The following is a 17,454-nucleotide window of genomic DNA, read 5'->3' on the forward strand; positions in this document are numbered from 1 at the left end:
TGCTACTTTGATTATCTCGTAGATTGATTGATTTTTTTTTAATAATATATTTGTTTATAAAAACCAATAAAAAATAAATAAATAACAGATTTATTTTATATTATATCCATTAAATATCAATATCAATATTTAAAATATGAAATTGACTTTTTTGTATTTAAATGGATATATAGAGATTTAGTGTCTGGCATTGATTTGATTTGTATTGATTTAGTGCATTGAATGAAAATGAATTTATATTTTCTATTTATTGTTAAAATTCAATCTCGTGGCTCTTTATTTTTCACTCCTAATCTAATTTATTTCCATAAAATATAAGAACTGTACTCTTAAATTTATTCGAAAAAAGAAATAATTTCCATTCACGCATGAATTAAATTGAGATATCCATTAAAATACATAAATGATAGTCATTTAAATTGAAGTAATTTAAATCAATAAAATTAAACTAAAATGAAAAATAATATGGAGTAGATGACCATAATAGATAAAAAGAATAACTATTGCAAAATATTATACACCCTAGACATAAACTTTGAACTAAGGTTTTTCGTTCTCTTTTATTCTCCACGAAGTTACAAATTTTTATGTTTTTTTTAAGAATACAATGAATTCGGTGAAACATTTAAAAAAAAATAAATAAATGAGGTGTCAAACATACATTGGACGAATTTTTTTTTTTAAAAAGGAATATTTTAAGACTTGAGAAAAATGCACATCCTATATTATTGGAGAAGGAGAAGAATCCAGAGAAGAACTAGATAGTCTCTGCCATCCAATGGGCCTCAAAGTTTTCCTCCTAGTTTGGCAGGCCTGTGTGCGTACAATAATAGTAAGAAAAAAATAAATTTTTGCGTTGCTAGCGAAATTCCTATAACGAAACTAATACATACATCTTTCGGTTCGAAAAGTTGATCTTTTATCCATTAATTTCTATAAAAAGATTAAAATAATCTTGTTTAAAAAAAAAAAAAAAGACAATTTTAAATCTCCAAATTATAGCGAAATTTCTATAACGAAACTAATACATACATCCGTCAGTTTTAAAAGTTGGTCATTTATCCGTCAATTTATATGAAAAGACAAATAATATTTTTTAAAGAAAAATATAAAATTTAGAGTTTCCAAATTATAGCGAAATTAATATATAATTTTATAAAATTAACACATATCTAGTTGAGCTTGATAAGTCATTAATGTATTTATTAAATGAACTTGATAGTTCAGCTTGAGTCAACTCGTTAAACTTATCGAACAAGTTCAAGCGAGCTTTTTTTAAACAGAGCCTCGAGCATTTTCATATATAGATTGACTTATTTACAATAATACTCATAGCGAGACTTTTTTAAGTCAATTTTAAATACAAAACTGACTATCACTTTAGAAAGAAGATTTCAAATTTAAAGGATCAACCGATATCTATTTTCAGTTTTATTTGAAGGGTATTAAGAATCAACGATCAAATATCAAATCCATAACAGGGCACATAAAAAGATGGCAGCGAGTAGATCGCCCGCTTAAAAATTAATGACATGCACTTAAGTTTTAAAGGACTTCTTTTATACAAGTACAATATTACAAATATGTAGTACAACATTAATACAATTACACTAGACAAACATAAAATACTCAAATCCACAAACCACGGAAAATTGTAAATAATAACACAACAAGGAAGGAAATGGAACCAACAAAGTGATGGTTAGAATGGTAAATGATTTTAAAAAATATTTACGCTCTACGATCCAAAGAAATTACTCCTCCTGGTTGTATGAAAAAAAAAAAAAAGCCCAACTAATTGAACATTTAACATTTATGTTTATCATTGGCCGATAATTTTTGTTGAAAGGCCACAACACCTGCAATATATAATCCAAGTCAAAAACAGTCTACTCAAATTCAATTCAAAAACCTTAGCTAATAGGTGACAAGTGTCCATTTTCTCTAACAAATTCAATTTTATCAAAGTGTGTGAATATATACAAAGAGGAAATTAACAAATATAAAGGGAAAAAAAAAAGATATTGTCTTTAAAAAGCGAAATATTTACCTCATATAAGGCAATTCACTGCACCTAGCAACCTCATATAATTTCCATCTTCCAAACACTCAAACTAAACCGAGTGAGTTATTGAGGTCTTGACCTATTAATCCAGAGACATAAGAATTGTCAAATTAACATATATACATACATAAAATATAATGTTCTCTTACGAAATGGTAAATTTTCTAAGCATATTGTATTTTAATTTTAATTAGTTAAATATATGAAAAAAAACATTTGACCACAAGTAAAATTATTTTTTAGATGAAAAGAAAATTAAATAAGTTGATTAATAACATACTCTCTACATCATTCCTCCAAAATCATTCCTCCAAAATACAAGTCGTTTAAAATTACCCTTTATTTCATATAATAATATCCTCACCTTGATATTGGGGGCAACCAGTGATACGTAACTCAAGCGATGGTATGCCGTGCATGTAGTTTGGAAAGTTCCTGAAGTTGCAACAACATGCAACTTTGATAACTTTTAAACCGGTATTAGATCTGTGAAGAAGCCATTGCGGAAAATCCACTAACTTTGGTAAGCCTTCAATCTCCAGTTTGCAAAGGCTAAATAATTGGCTTGTCGAGTCTTGACTATCTATTCCTTCCTCCATTGTCAAATCAAGATTTTCGCAACTCGCAACAACAAGAGTCTTCAAAGCAGCTAGAAATTTCACACTTGGTGGCAAAGAGACCAAGCTGTGACAATGACGGATAACCAAAGTTTGAAGTTTTTTCAGACCTTGGATATCTCCAAACAAATACTCCAAATTTTCACAACCGATGATGAACAAATATCGAAGAGATCCGAGGCACCCAATTCCACCATTTGGTAAATACCTTTGCTGTGTAGTTATCCAAAGCATTCTAAGGCTAATCAAGTACTTTATATCTTTGGGCAACTCTCTAAGACCATCACAATCACCAAGCAGTAGAGTTTGCAAGCTTTGTAGTTTGCATATGGACTCAGGCAGTCTTTTGATGCGAATATTCCCATACAAACTAAGATATCTCAAATGCTTCAATTTGGCTATCCCTCTAGGGAGTACAGCCACCCTGGAAAAACCCAAATCCAAGGTCCTCAAGTATTTGAATTTTGAGATACATGTCTCAATGAAAACTTCACTTGCAACACCCCCGTTTCTTTCATTTAAAATGGAAACAGTTCTTACAGAATCTAGGTCTTGTAAGGGTGTTGGAAGATCCTGTGGAAGTAATTGAGGGTAGGGAAATGATAAGTGTCGAATGCTGTCAGATAATGGTTCATTGCCATTTATTACCGTTAAGCATTCATTTTGAGTGACTGATAATGCTAGATCGTGAATTAGATCATGCATTTTACATTTAACATGGCCATCTATTATATAGAACTCTTGGAAAAAACATCTAGAGCATAGCTCTTGGAAATAGCGCAAGCCCACATTTTCCAACTCTTCATTTTCATTTGAAGATTGAATAAGTCCATGTGACATCCAAAAATAAACCAATTCAACATCATCAAATGGATAATCTTTTGGAAAAATCGAACAATAAGCAAAACATCTCTTCAAGTAGGCTGGCATCAGTTCATAACTCAATTTTAAAGCAGGCATAATATAATTATCCTTTTGCTTTAATTTCCATATCTCACTCTCCATTACAAATTTCCAAGCACTGTCATCTGTTACAGAGTAAAGTAGGGTTCCTAAAGTTATTACTGCTAAAGGAACTCCCTTACATTTACTCACAATTTGTTCTCCATAGTGTATGAGGTTTGGATTTTGGTTCTGCACTTCTCCGAATGCACATCTAAAAAACAAAGACAAACAATCTGGTTCAGGAAGCCGACCTAAAGCGTATGGAGCAACTGTGCCCATAATTGTAGCAACATCATTGCTTCGTGTGGTGGCTATGATCGTACTTCCATTAGCACCCACCATTAATAAAGTTTTCAAGTCAACCCATTTTTTTCTATCCTCATTCCAAATATCATCCAATACGAGTAAGTATCTCTTTCTTTGTAAAGCCTCTCGCAAGGCTCTTTGCAATTGCTCAATATCCAAACCCACATATCTTTGACCAGTGCTTACACAGTTGAGAATCTTAATTATCACAGTTTGCAAATGAAAGTTATCAGAGACACAGACCCATAATTTCAACTCAAAATGAGTAACTACTCTAGGATCATTATACACCAATTGAGCAAGCGTAGTCTTCCCCATTCCTCCAATTCCAACAATTGGAATAATGGAGACATTGTCATTTTCAGCAGCATTCAACAAATTTTTAATGATAAATTATGTGTCTTGGTCTCTTCCAGTGACAGTTGCAGGATCCACAAAGGAGTGGGTCATGGGCTTCTCCGTATGGATGACATAATTATCATTAATCTGCTCATTGAGACCAAAATCAGACTTGAGAGATGCAATTTCAGCTACTCTCTTCCTAATGTTCTTTAATTCATGGCCCAATTTAAGGCGGAATGCAAGTGGATTACATGTAGAAAAGAATCGGCGTACCTTCCTAGTAGTGCTTCCGGATTTCACCACTTGCCTTCGCAAAGCTTCACATTCGAACTCATCAATCACATCTTCCGTATCATAAAGAACTTCTTTAAGCTTTCCAAGCCAAAACTCTATCCGGTGATCCTGGGATTGACGCTTCTCTGCATCAGAAAGCACAGCTTTGATAGCAAGTAACATCTCTTTAATTTTTTCAAGGTCATCTTCAAGCCCCCATGCCAAGAAAAATTCTTGAAGAGCAAGAGCAGTCAGTTTGCCCAAAACGCTTTCTGCAGTAATGAACAAAAAAGACTCTACCATTGTTTTCTCGTTGGAAGTGAGTGAATGGTTTGATGAGCAAAGATCAAACACAGATGGAAATGATTTTTTTTTTCCAGTAAAATAATTTATTTTATCAGTATTAATATGACTATGAAAAACCTAAACAAACTCAAACATCTAATCCCAAGCCATCCAAACCTAGTTTAACCTTAGATTCTTTGCTAGACAAAGAAGATTGACTTTCTAACATTGCAAGTTTGTGCTCTGTCTGGGCACGATATTTATACTCTCGGGCCAATGGGTTTGTGATTAAAATAAAAAATAACATTATTAAACTGTGGAATTCATTTCATTTATTTGCTTTGTGCAGTGCAGCGACCAATCTAGGAAAAAAAATTTTTCATATTTTTTTTATAAATTTTATTAATTTTTTAGATTTCAAGATACCTCCTGAATATTTTAAAGACATTTTAAAAAATTTATAAAATATTTAAAAATTTATTAATAAAATTGTGGTCTTAAATATATATTAGATAATTATTCGTACGTAAAGTAAAAGTTTAAAGATATACAAATGAAAAAAAATTCAAATAATTATCACAGTTTATAAGTTTTTTACTACATAAATATCTAGTGGTGTTAACTTTAGAAGGCCGTTTCACAATGTCGATTGAAATTCAAGATTTCACAAAACTTATATATTGTTAGTGATCTTCGGTTTTTATCAAGAAAATGCCTATAATATTATATTGAACAACCTAAAATATGTAGTGTTTTAGTGATGAATTTGAAACTTCTAAAAATATTGAAATTCTTCATCAAATTGCTAATTTTCTCTAAACAAATCAAAGATAGAGGCCCTAATTTTTAATAATGATGTTAAGATTGAAAATTTAATTAAGAATATTAAAGTAGAAAATTTAAGTAATTTTTTATTTTATGTTCATGTGGTATTATGGATCATCTTTTCTTTGTTTGTATTTTTTAATAATCTTTATATTCAATTAGCATAGCATGTCTAAGCATAGCATGTCTAAGCGTGCCGTGTTCTTTTTTTATACATAATTTAATTATTGAATTTTGATAAACAAATTTAAAAAAATTAATTATTTAGCCGACGAAATTATTTAAGTAATTCGTTCGTTTTAAATAAATATTTATTGTGTCAATAACGTTTACATCCGTCGTTAGTCCCTCCGTTTTTTTCTTAAGTGACATGGAAAGGACGAAAACACCCTTTGGCCATATGAAAGTGACAGATCCATTCTCTCCCTCCCCGCCATCTCCCCTGCACTGCTCCTCCACCATCGGCTTCTCTGCCATCAATATCCCCACCCCTTTCATCTTCGCCATCTTCAAACTCTCTTCCCAACCTCTCCACACAAACCCCCTCGCCTCCAAACCCAAAATCTCCACTCTCTTGCTTACCTTCCTCGTGTTGCTCAGTGTCGATTTCGTCCTTACTAGCTATCCTATGCCTCACCGTCGACTCGGCTCTTTCTGTCGACCTGGAGGTCCAGCTTGTCCATGTGGACGCATTACGGACTAAGGAGATCGCAGATACAGTGTTGGCTTTGTTTATTGGCTTATTATGCACAGACTCATTTGCTCTCTCGCCACGCGCTTTTGGCTTCTTTAACTTGAATTTACTTTCTATTAGATAACAAGAGGAAATTAGTTGAAAAAAAGTATCGGTTTTGGAGAAATTACATCCTCTTCATTAGGAATTTTTTTAATTAATCATGCTCATTGCAATACTAGTGAAGTAATTTTACCAAATATCTAAAAGGCTAGTTCACCTGTAGATGCGTGAAGGCTTTCCCATTGAGGAAAAACAAGAGAAGGGTAATTTTATCAATTTTATATATGTTCTCTCTCCTCTCTTTTACTTTTTTCTATATTTAAGGGAAAACACCATTAAAAGTGGACGAAGAGATTATTCAGGTGACAGATGCAAATGTCAGGGATGCTTTGAGTATTTATTCAAAACGAAGGAATTTCTTAGATAATTTCATCGTATTTTAGGGACTAAATAATTAATTTTTCAAAATTTTATGGCATTTTAAATTTAAAAGTAACCTTGTGATACATTGAATTTCACTTTTTGTAATAATCTCACACCTCCTTAATTAAGAGCAACATTTTTTAAGGTTTTTTATTTTTATTTACAAAATATTGATTTGATACGTGGTTAATGCAACTTTTGGAACAATATTTTTTACATTTTTAACTATATAATAAGTGTTGTTTACAAGTTGAGGTGTTGAATGGTCAAATACAATGTTTATCAAATCAAATATAGAATTGTTTTGGATCCAAATCTAAAACCATATAATTACTGTTCACTTTCTTTTCAAGTCCCAAATATATAGTTTTAAAGAAAAATCTAGATTGAAGGAGAAATTGATAAAATGAAACATATACAAGTAATACAAGGTGAAAATCACATTATTTGATGGATAACTTATATAATACAAATTTTTATTTGAAATTTTGGAAAAAGAATCAATTTTGTTAGCAAGAGAGATATTTTTGGAAGTCATAGAGAGTCGTATATTGAAGAGATATAGAGGAGTAGAAAGTTCCTGAATAGCTTATGCAGAAGATTGCTTTTTGTAGGAAACACGAGAAATGGAGAGACTACAATGGAGGAAGTTATCTCCAGTGAAAAAGCAAAGAGCCGATGTTGAAAGGGTCTCTAGTGTTAGTGTGCCCACCGCAAAAAATTATTTACAGTCAGTAAATAATTGAATCTATTGACAGATCGTATATACATTTATCATTGGACGATGCCTCGGTGTGCTATTATACTGCAGAATTTATTTAATTTCTTTACTCTATCTAGGCATGATGATGTTTATAATCTAGTTTTAATAAACTAGGTCAACAATAGTCCATATCATATAACTAAGCAAAAACAACTTCTTATACCCACTTTTTAAAATTATCATTAAGATAATATATTACTCTACTGTATAATTTATTTCATATCTCTAATGTGAAAGTTATTTCCTAACAAACCTTGAACATTTATTTTCGAGCTAGTCCACATATGATTCCGTCGTGGGTATTGAAGTTAGGTACACTTAACAACCAAAAAAAAAAAAAAAAAAAACGATGAGATATTTTATTAACTAAATTATGGAATGAAATCATAAGAGGGTATTTATTTACGTAATTAGCAGTGAAAAATTTCTCCAAACCTCCAAATCTTATCATTATCGTGCTTTGTTTTTCAAAATTAACTGTTTTAGTAACTGTTAATTAAGAAATCTTCAGCTATATTACTTATCTTTAACTTTGACCCAAAATAAACTTAATTTGATTGAATATTATTTTTGGCTTCTACTACAGTAAATAATTTACTAGTACATGTACTTTCTTTTTGTGTCATTTGGCATGCTAACTTATCGTAGCAGGTAAATCTAATTGATTATGTACGTACTTTTTCTTTTTCCTTTTCAAATATCTTTTTTTAAAAAACTAATTTGAAAATTTTTGTGATTATATATGTATTTAAGAAAATTTTACATATCACGTAATTTATATGAAAATGATATGATTTCACATAAAAAATAAATGAATAAAAAGTCTTAATATGAATATTAAAATTTTTGGAAATATTTAACCAAGATAAATAATTTTTTCTATAAAATTTTATAAAATGATCTTAATTAATATCATATATTAAAACATTTATAGATTTGAGTTATCCAAATTGATATATGCATTGATTTAAATTTTATAAAAGATTATTGTTGGTGTTTCGTACGTGATCCATTTTATAAAACTGGTAACAAGATAATTAAAAGTTTTCATTATTTTATTTAGTTAATAGTACTAAATTTGCATTAACTAATACATTTTTTATACTATAAATGTTAAATCCGACGTGTTAAGCTATATGCCGTCCTACTTAGCAATATTTTGAATATTAAGTGGGTCTCATGAATCCTATTCTTATTTTCAACAAGCCACGTAAAATGAATACACCTAATCGAAAAAAATTTATTTGGTAAGAAATTTGATTGTAAACGTTTTTTCGTTGAGATATTGAATAAAAATTTTTCAAAAGTTTAGAAACTAAATTTGTAATTACCTCATTTTAAAATATTCAAATTAATATATATATTTATGAACTCAAAATCATTGATCAAGATAAAGACGGCTACAATATACTTCATAGATAGTTTTCTTCCATTCAATAATTAATTAATTAATTTTAACAAATTATACAAGTTAATTCTAATTATAGTCTTATATGCCTGAAAATACATAGAAGAATCAACAACTAAATTGATCTAAAATGTTAATCTGATTTTTTTTTGATTATTTTAAACAAATTCAAAGATTTAATTGACTCAAAATATTGAATTTAATATTTTTAACTTTATTCCTAAAATAAAATAACAACAATAAAACCCTCAAGATTTGATAAGCTTATGTTAGTTAATCTACCAACTAAAACCCTGCAAATTGCAATTATAGCCACTCCACGGCTAATAGCGCAACCGCCTCTTCTTGTAACTGGCCTGGGGAAAAGAAACCCCTAATTCCCAAATTCTCCAATCTCTTCCCTAATAGCGCAACCGCCTCTACCTATTTCTTTGCCCCAAGCCTAGTACAAGTAAAAGCGTTTTGAGCTCTGCATAAAAAGGTAATCCCTCTGTTACAGTACATTCCCTTTCGTTGCTGAATGCTGACTTTTGTTATCTTGGAGTAATTTTATTGTTGGTTTTGAAATGTTATTGAATTTTGAATTTTTTTCTTGCTGTTTGTCAATACAACCACAACTACTACTTAGCCTTACAGAAAAAAAAAAAAATCTTTCATGTGATTTTGATAGATATTTTGACCTAAGTTTTGATCCTCATATTTGGATTACTGTGCCAAAGATGATTTATGGTCTGAGTTCGTTAACTAAAAAGTTAAAGACTTTGGTGTATATTGGATTTGGATTCTTGTTAATTAGTTCAGTTATCTACTACATCTACTATGATATGCCAATGCGTGAATGCGAATCGACTTGTATATTGATGTGTCATTGTTGATCTTGCAAATTTGGGACAGCAACATTGTAGAAATTCGCCTTGCTTATTGAGAGTACGGGTCTAATCTTTAATCATAACCTTATGCATCTCTTTAAATGAAGCAAGGTATTCTTTGGAACTAATAGGAGATTTAGCAGAAGTAGAATGATGTATTTCTGATTGATTCAGTGTAAGTTTAATGGTTGTGCCTTGTGACTGCTTACTATCTCCGTATGTGTTTGAGGTATCCATCACACTCTCTTGTTTCTGTGTTAACTCTAATCTGTTGATTCCTTTATCTTTTATAAGGCAGAGGAAGGGTATTAAAACCCTAACTGACTCTTATCCATTAAGCCCAATAACCATCATCTTGGGCCACCTTAATTAGAACCAGCCCTTTAATCACATGGGCTACATACAGATTATTAAATAATCTAACATAAGTTTCATTTAAAAGAAAGATTTGTAGATGAGAAAGTTGAATATAGGAGGAGAGAGATGACTCACTCCATTGTTCAAGCTTCAGATGTTATTGGGAGAGATTTTGATAGAGATAAAATTATCGACTTTTTGTTGCATTATAGTAAGGAAGAAAATCTTTCAGTTGTTCGTATAATTGGAATTGGTGGCCAAGGGAAGACGACATTAGCTAAAATGGTGTATAATGATGAAAGGGTAGACAAGAATTTTCAATTGAAGATGTGGGTTTGTGTGTCTCAGGAATTTGATGTTACTAGGTTGGCTAAGGAGATTACTAGTTCTGCTACTGGTAGGAGTTATGGTGACCTGACAATGGATCAATTGCAAGCACGATTGCGGAGGAGTTTAGGTGGTAGAAAGTTTTTGCTTGTTTTGGATGATGTTTGGAATGAAAATCTGGTTAAATGGGTTGAATTTAGAGGTTTGTTGGAGGATTGTGCTTTGGGAAGTAAAATTATTGTAACTACAAGGAGTTCAAAAGTTGCTTCTGTTGTAGGCAATGATTTTGCATACAATTTGCCTGTCTTTCCCATAAGGATTGTTTGTCTTTGTTTTGGAAATGGGCATTTAATCCAGGACAAGAGAAGCAATATCCGAATCTCATAGATATTGGGAATGAGATTGTAAGGAAATGTGGAGGGGTTCCTTTAGCAGTGAGAACTTTAGGAAGTCTACTTTATTCATCAACCGAAGAAAAAACCTGGGTGTCCATCAGAGACAATGAGATATGGAAATTACAACATCAAAAAAATGACATCCTACCGGTGCTGAAGTTGAGCTATGATCACATGCCATCTTACTTGAAACGATGTTTTGCTTATTGTTCCCTCTTTCCCAAAAATTATGTGTTGTACAGTTTTGAATTGATTCAATTTTGGATGGCTTATGGACTTCTTGAATCGCCTGATGAAGATGAAGCATTGGAAGAGAATGGGTTGCGTTTTGTGAAAGAACTATGGTCGAGATCTTTTCTCCAAGATATTGAGGATCACGGTTTCTTTTTTACCTGCAAAATGCATGATCTTGTACATGATCTAGCTATATCAGTTGCGCAAAGCGAGTGCTCAACTGTAATTTGCCAAGTCAACAAGTTCCTAAGTTCTTGCACAAGTTAGAGAAGGTAAGAACTATATTTTTCCCAGTTAGGGGGATGGGGCCTAGTACCGGAACATTTATTGACACCTGCATGTCAAGATTCAAGCACTTACGAGTGCTTAATCTTAGCGATTCATGCTTTGAGACATTGCCAAATTCAATTGGTACATTGAAGAATTTGAGATATCTTGACCTTTATAGGAATCGGAAGCTTCGAAAACTCCCTAATTCCATTTGCAGGCTGCAGAATTTGCAGACCTTAAGACTTGAAGAATGTGAGAAGCTTGAAGAAATTCCTAGAGATATCAAGCAGATGACTCGCCTCAGGTTTTTGGAGATAACTACAAAACGGACTTCCTTACCAGAAAATGGTATAGGATGTGTCAGTTCTCTAAGATATCTGTCTTTGTTTGAATGTGGAAATTTGGAAAAATTGTTTGATGATATGCAGGCTCTGACATCCTTTCGAACATTGGTTATAACTTCTTGCGGGAGTCTAGCATCCTTACCTCGCGGTATAAGGAATCTATCTGCATTAGAAACTTTGGTTATTGGAGACTGTGGAAAGCTTAATTTGATGGAAATGGAAAATACTGAAGATTTCAATCTGAGCCTTAGTTCATCCTTAGTTTTTGAGTGCAATTCCTCACTGCCCCATTTCAGACATGGGTTTCCTATAGTTCAAAAGATGTAGGAACCCTAATAGTTTGGGACAATTATTTTTGTCCACCATTCTTTTTTTTTTTTTTTTTTTTTTTTTTTTTTTTTGTCTTTTTAAGTAAAATATGTTCTATATGATTATAGTAGATTATATTGTATAGTACTATAAGGTTCAAAGAAGGACCTTTTAGCAGGAGCTCTTCCAACAGCTCTCATCAAATTGGCTGTTTCAAGAACTCTAGCAACTTTTGTTCCTCTTTTAGCCTTAGCTGATGCCCTTCTATCCTCTGCTTTCTTGTGTGCTTTTGCCACTTCATTCTGCATCTTCTCTAGTGCTCTTGCTCTTTTCTCCTCCAGCTTCCTCTAAATAAATCAAGCTCATATAAGTTAGAACAAAAAAGAGTTATAAACAGTGTTAAAAACAGAGACAACATTAATTTTCTAGTTGATACAAGAAAAAAAAAAAAAAGAAGAAGAAGAAACAGTAAAAGACATATACATGCTTTAGATATAAGCCGATATGAAAATGTGTAAAGGTATAATTCTCATATGTACTTTTCTGTCTTGAGTAGTGCTTGAAGCATGAAAATACTTTTCTTGTTGAAAGTTAGTTATTATCTTTTGTGGAAGCAATAATTACTGAAATTGAAACTTGAGCTAAAATTAGCTCACTAACTAGCAATAGATAAAATACAAATCCAAGAAATTCCATTATTTGATCATAAACTAGTGGTCTATATTAACTCTTGTCATATAGGTAAAGTATCAACGTAACTTCACCTACATCATCAAGACTCTCTCTAATCAATATGGTTCAAAAAATTCAACAAAGAAATTATGATTGTTATCTGTTTCTCAATTGAGTAATTAATTAACAAGTCCTTAGTATAATCATGAAAAAATCTGCATGAGAAGGGAAACATATTAGCTTTGGATCATCAATTCAAAAATTTAATTAACAGGCAAATTAATAAATAATTAATATACTAGACTAATAATTAATTTCTTTCTATACATACCTCAACTTTCTTCATCCAAGAAGAAGCCTTTTGCACTTGCTCACTTTCCCAGCCATTAATTATGGCATCCTCTCTTTTGAACCTATTACTGATCTTAGCAATCTTTGCGTTTTGCCATGCAGATATCTTGGTTTCTATCTCTTCTTTCTTCACTCTCTGCACTGACACATCAGCACCACCACCACCAGCACCAACAACCACCTGATTGGACCCAACCCTTCTTGAGCTTGAGCTGGGTTCTGGGTCCAAGGGCGGAGTATCAGGCACAATAGCCAAAGGGTTAGTCTCTTCAGGAACTTCATCTTCCCCAATCCTAGCCAACAGGTTGTTTAAGTTGCTATCTTCATTATGATCAGAACCGCTATTGTTGTTGTTCATGCTAGTTCCTATTGCAGAACCAGCAAGAACCAAAGCATTGAACTCTCTACTCATGGAGGTGAAGTTCTCACTTGCAGCCCCTTCACTACTCATGGATATTGAGCGATGGCTACCCGTTTCCCAACGGCCTCGAGGCACCGAAGGCGGCGGGGGTGGGGTTAAGGCATGGATATCGCGGATATCTTCATGTTCTTGGTCGTGATCGGTTTCTCCATGGCTTGTGGAGGTGCTGGTGGTAGGTCTTTGAGCACTTAACATAGAGAAAGAGTATTTCTTTCTGGTTTTATTAAGTTGATTATTACTATGTGTGCAAGAAGTGGACAAGATAGTGATGAAGGAGAAGTGGGAATTTGTTAGTGAGAAAAAAGAGTTAAAGATTGGGATATCGTTATGGTCTTGGTTATGAGTGGCAATAATTTAGCAACATGAACCACAAACATAATTCTTTGGAATAAGCTTTAATTCCAAAATTATAAAGGTGCATAAATGAGCCTATAGGATTCAAGGTTTATTTTTGCCCCTTCTCTTTTTTTCTTCTTTTGGATTTTTTTAATGACTTTTCAAAGTGCTATTTGTGTTAGTCCTCATAGTTTCCATATTTTGTTTGTATTCCTCTTATTTTACTTTATTTTATAATTGTGTATAGGTTTAAATTGAAACAAAAATAAATTTAATTACAATTTCTCTGGCTTAATGAGTCTAGTCAAGTCTTGACACAATATTTATTCAATGAATTATTAAATTTTAATTTGATAAAATTTGCTAATTTATGAATTCTTAAATAAGTTTAGCCTAATAAACAAGGTGTTGGTTGAGATGGTAAACAACTTCAACTCCCTTAGAACACAAGTTCGATCCTCGAGAAATGTAATTTATTGAAAAATTTTAAACTTTTTCGCTCTCTTGGTTATAAAAAAAAAAAAAAAAAAGTTTAGCCTAAGATAGATTAAGATGTTTTATTCTAAATTTGAGTCTAGCCTATCTAGACCTAGCTAATATAGAGTTTATAAATTTATTTAAATCTTACTCATAACAATAAAGTATATATAAAATATTAATATTTTATTAATTAGGTGAATTTGACATAGCTTGAAATAAAATCCCTAACTAACTAAATTTAAAATTCTTTACTCGAATTAGATTGAATTGGGAGGCTCTTAGAGCCATGAATATATTTATATATTTATTGCAAATATCATTTATAGATTGTAATTTTTTCTTTTAGAGATTATAATCTTTTTACGGCTTTCAAAATAGTATTTTATAACAACTTTTTAAGTAACTTTTAGAGTTTTGATCAGTTAAAACACTAATGCTATTTTTTATAGAGGATATTTTAAGAAACCCTTAAGTTACACATTTATGTTTTAAAAAACATCGAGTTTAAACTTTTTTTTTTAAAAAAACTACCTCATATTCAATAATTTATCTAATAAAATAAGATTAGAGGATATTTTAAGAAATAATATATTAAAGAAAAATATCCTTAGCAATGAATATCATAAACATAAATAAATTACTATATCATTTATAAATGACTTAAAGAATCTTTTTTTTTTCTTCTTTTTAATTCTTTTGAATGTGACATATCTCATGATGTAACCCTAAATCCAACAATTAATTGTTAGGTTGATCTCAAAATCTAACATAAAATTTCACTTTTTCTATTTTTGTTTCCCTAATAATCTATAGATATTAGATCATCTAACCCTTACTATCAAAGTTAGAGAAATGCTTTTTTTTTTTTTTTACATTACCCATATGAGGCCTCATCTAAGATGTAACTAAATCTATAAGAGTTGATATTTAGTTGAGCTACTAACCTAAAAAGTGATTCCTTGAAAAGGGCTACTTTCAAATTGCTAAATTTATAATTATTAAATAAGTATTGGGGGGGATGAATTGCTAAATTTAGTTTATTTTAGGCCAAAAGTTTAAATTCGGGAAATTATGAGGACGTTCATGCAAAAGATAGACTTTTCCCATTTTGGTGAGTAAGTGTCGGCCATAAAGTTAATTGGCTTGACCCCACCAGGATTAGGTCAGTGGTGGTGAACCAGTACACACGCGTCGTAGGGTATCAATCAAGTTTCTGTAGATGGTGGACACGTGGCAAAACTTCAGTCCGATAAGGACTCGTCACTGGGACCTACATATGTTCCTTCCATGCACACGCTGACCTAATCCACTAGATTTTTGCCACGTGTTTTTGGATTTTTCTTTCCGCTCGGTCTCTAATCCTCTTGGGTTTGCAAGATGCCCACGTCTCACGTGATAAATTAATGTTATCTTAGAGATGTCATTAATCAACTATAATACGCGGTTTAGTGATTAGAGAATAAAAATCAAACCTTCACAATGTTTTCTTTTTTTTTTTTTTTTCTTTTTCTACTTTTATGATGACTAATCTTTTTATGACTTTTATATTAGCACATTTTAATAAATTTAAATACTGAATATAATTATTATGCATATAGTAAAATTATTAAAAATATGATTCATTTGAATTTTAATAAAATAAGAGTGTAATTATTATATAAAATTCGATGTACATTCAAATGAAAAACCTTCAATAAAAACATAAAAATTTTAGTTGAACATTGAATAGTCAAAATTTCCTTTCAAAAAAAAAAAAATCAAAATTAAAGAAATTTCGTGGGTATGGCCTTTGTGATAATATAGAATGTGATAATATAAAATTATATATTAAAACAATAAATAAAGAAGAAAATAATATATCTAAGCTTTCATCTGAATACTTATTTAAATACCTGTATAATATTAAAAATATATATTTCTGTATTTATAAAGACTCTTAAATAGGAAAAATCAAGACTTTAAAGATACAGACTAATATATATTATATTTTTATGTGGGCTTAAATAGTGTTTTTTTTCTTGAGTATCCGGAGAAGAAATTTAAATCTGAATCTATTGTTAAATAGTATATATATTTATCATTAAATTATATTTCGGCGTGTAAATAGTAATTAATTTATTGCTCGTGCATCGAGAAATCCACGAATACACTATTACCAATTTTGGAGCTATCCTATGATGTAACTGGGAGTGGTGGAATAAAATATGGAAAGGTGCTGGTAACTGTGACCTAATAGTATAATAAAAGTAATTATTATACAAAATTGTTACCGTTAAATGAAAAACTTCAGCAATAATATGCAAAAATATTTTAGTATAAATGTTAAAAATTAAAGAAATTTCGTTAACATAATTTCTGGAAAAAAAAATTTTAAAAAAATTAACGTGAAAACACAAAATATAAAATAGTTTGCTGTAAAAATATATCTTAATAGTTATATATAGAGATGAATTTAATATATCTAATAGAGATAATAAAAAAATATATATTAAAACAATAAGTAAAAAAAAAAAATTGCATACATATACTTGGCTAGATCTTTTCTTTGAATATAGTTGCTTTCATTCTTGCATGATATTAAAATATTTATAGGAAGAACTAAGAATATAGTATTAGGAAATATTTTATATTAATTAAAAAACTAAATATATTATCAAAATAGTTAAATTTATGGAGCAAATGTGTTTATGATAATTTATATATATTTAATTATTAAAAAAGATATTTTAACTTTATAGGGGTAGATGCAAACTTAAAGATTACATACTATACAAAATATATTTTTAAATGGGTTTAAATAGTAATTAATTTATTTTAAGCATTGCTTGTCCAATGAAAAATGCACAAATGTACTCTTCCCTAATTTTGGAGCTATCCTATGATGTAATTTTTTTTTTCTTTTCTTTTTTGTTTCTATTCTATGATGTAATTAGTAGCGGTGGAATGTAACATATAGAAATGCTAGCAACCGACATTGATATTAATATTTAATACTTAATAATAGTATTCTCTTTCAATAATTATCATTTAATTAATCTATATTTATATTTAATTTAAAAGTAAATCATCTATAGCTCTATGGTTTCACACCACTTATAGTC

General features: G+C 30.6%; 2 protein-coding genes and 1 long non-coding RNA gene across 6 annotated transcripts; 1 reads left to right on the forward strand and 2 right to left on the reverse strand.

The window, feature by feature from the left end:
• Positions 1-1,487: 1,487 nt before the first annotated feature.
• LOC105645291 (putative disease resistance protein RGA1) lies at positions 1,488-5,791 on the reverse strand. Its single transcript, XM_089717501.1, is given in 3 exon segments — positions 1,488-1,859; positions 2,051-2,144; positions 2,430-5,791. Coding segments are annotated over 2 exon segments (2,457 nt in total). The 5' UTR covers positions 4,852-5,791; the 3' UTR covers positions 1,488-1,859; positions 2,051-2,109.
• A 144-nt stretch (positions 5,792-5,935) lies between these two features.
• On the reverse strand, positions 5,936-13,732 carry LOC105645206 (remorin 4.1). Of its 3 annotated transcripts, none has more exons than XM_089717502.1 (3): positions 13,097-13,732; positions 12,262-12,440; positions 5,936-6,465 (listed from the first exon to the last, which is right to left on the reverse strand). In XM_089717502.1, exons 1-3 carry the CDS (start codon positions 13,730-13,732, stop codon positions 6,459-6,461), a joined length of 822 nt encoding a protein of 273 aa, XP_089573628.1. In that variant the 3' UTR covers positions 5,936-6,458. The 3 variants fall into 3 exon arrangements, with proteins under 3 accessions (XP_089573628.1, XP_089573629.1, XP_012086133.3); XM_089717503.1 differs by lacking the exon at positions 5,936-6,465 and adding an exon at positions 10,984-11,328; XM_012230743.4 differs by lacking the exon at positions 5,936-6,465 and adding an exon at positions 10,984-11,947.
• On the forward strand, positions 9,219-14,168 carry LOC119371279 (uncharacterized). Of its 2 annotated transcripts, none has more exons than XR_005178860.2 (3): positions 9,219-9,469; positions 13,219-13,420; positions 13,492-14,168. It is a non-coding gene; the product is annotated as an uncharacterized LOC119371279 (long non-coding RNA). The 2 variants fall into 2 exon arrangements; XR_016319445.1 differs by having other exon boundaries at positions 13,219-13,375.
• The last annotated feature ends 3,286 nt before the right edge of the window (positions 14,169-17,454 follow it).

This window comes from Jatropha curcas, chromosome 2 (assembly GCF_041381405.1).
Source record: "Jatropha curcas cultivar XTBG-Jc1 chromosome 2, XTBG_Jcur_1.0, whole genome shotgun sequence".
NCBI classification, from domain to species: Eukaryota; Viridiplantae; Streptophyta; class Magnoliopsida; order Malpighiales; family Euphorbiaceae; genus Jatropha; species Jatropha curcas.

Coding starts and splice junctions, on each gene's coding strand:
- LOC105645206 (XM_089717502.1), bottom strand. CDS start 13,732: ATGTTAAGTGCTCAAAGACCTACCACCAGCACCTCCACAAGCCATGGA. Junction 12,441..13,096: donor CTTGGATGAAGAAAGTTGAG/GTATGTATAGAA, acceptor TGATTTATTTAG/AGGAAGCTGGAGGAGAAAAG.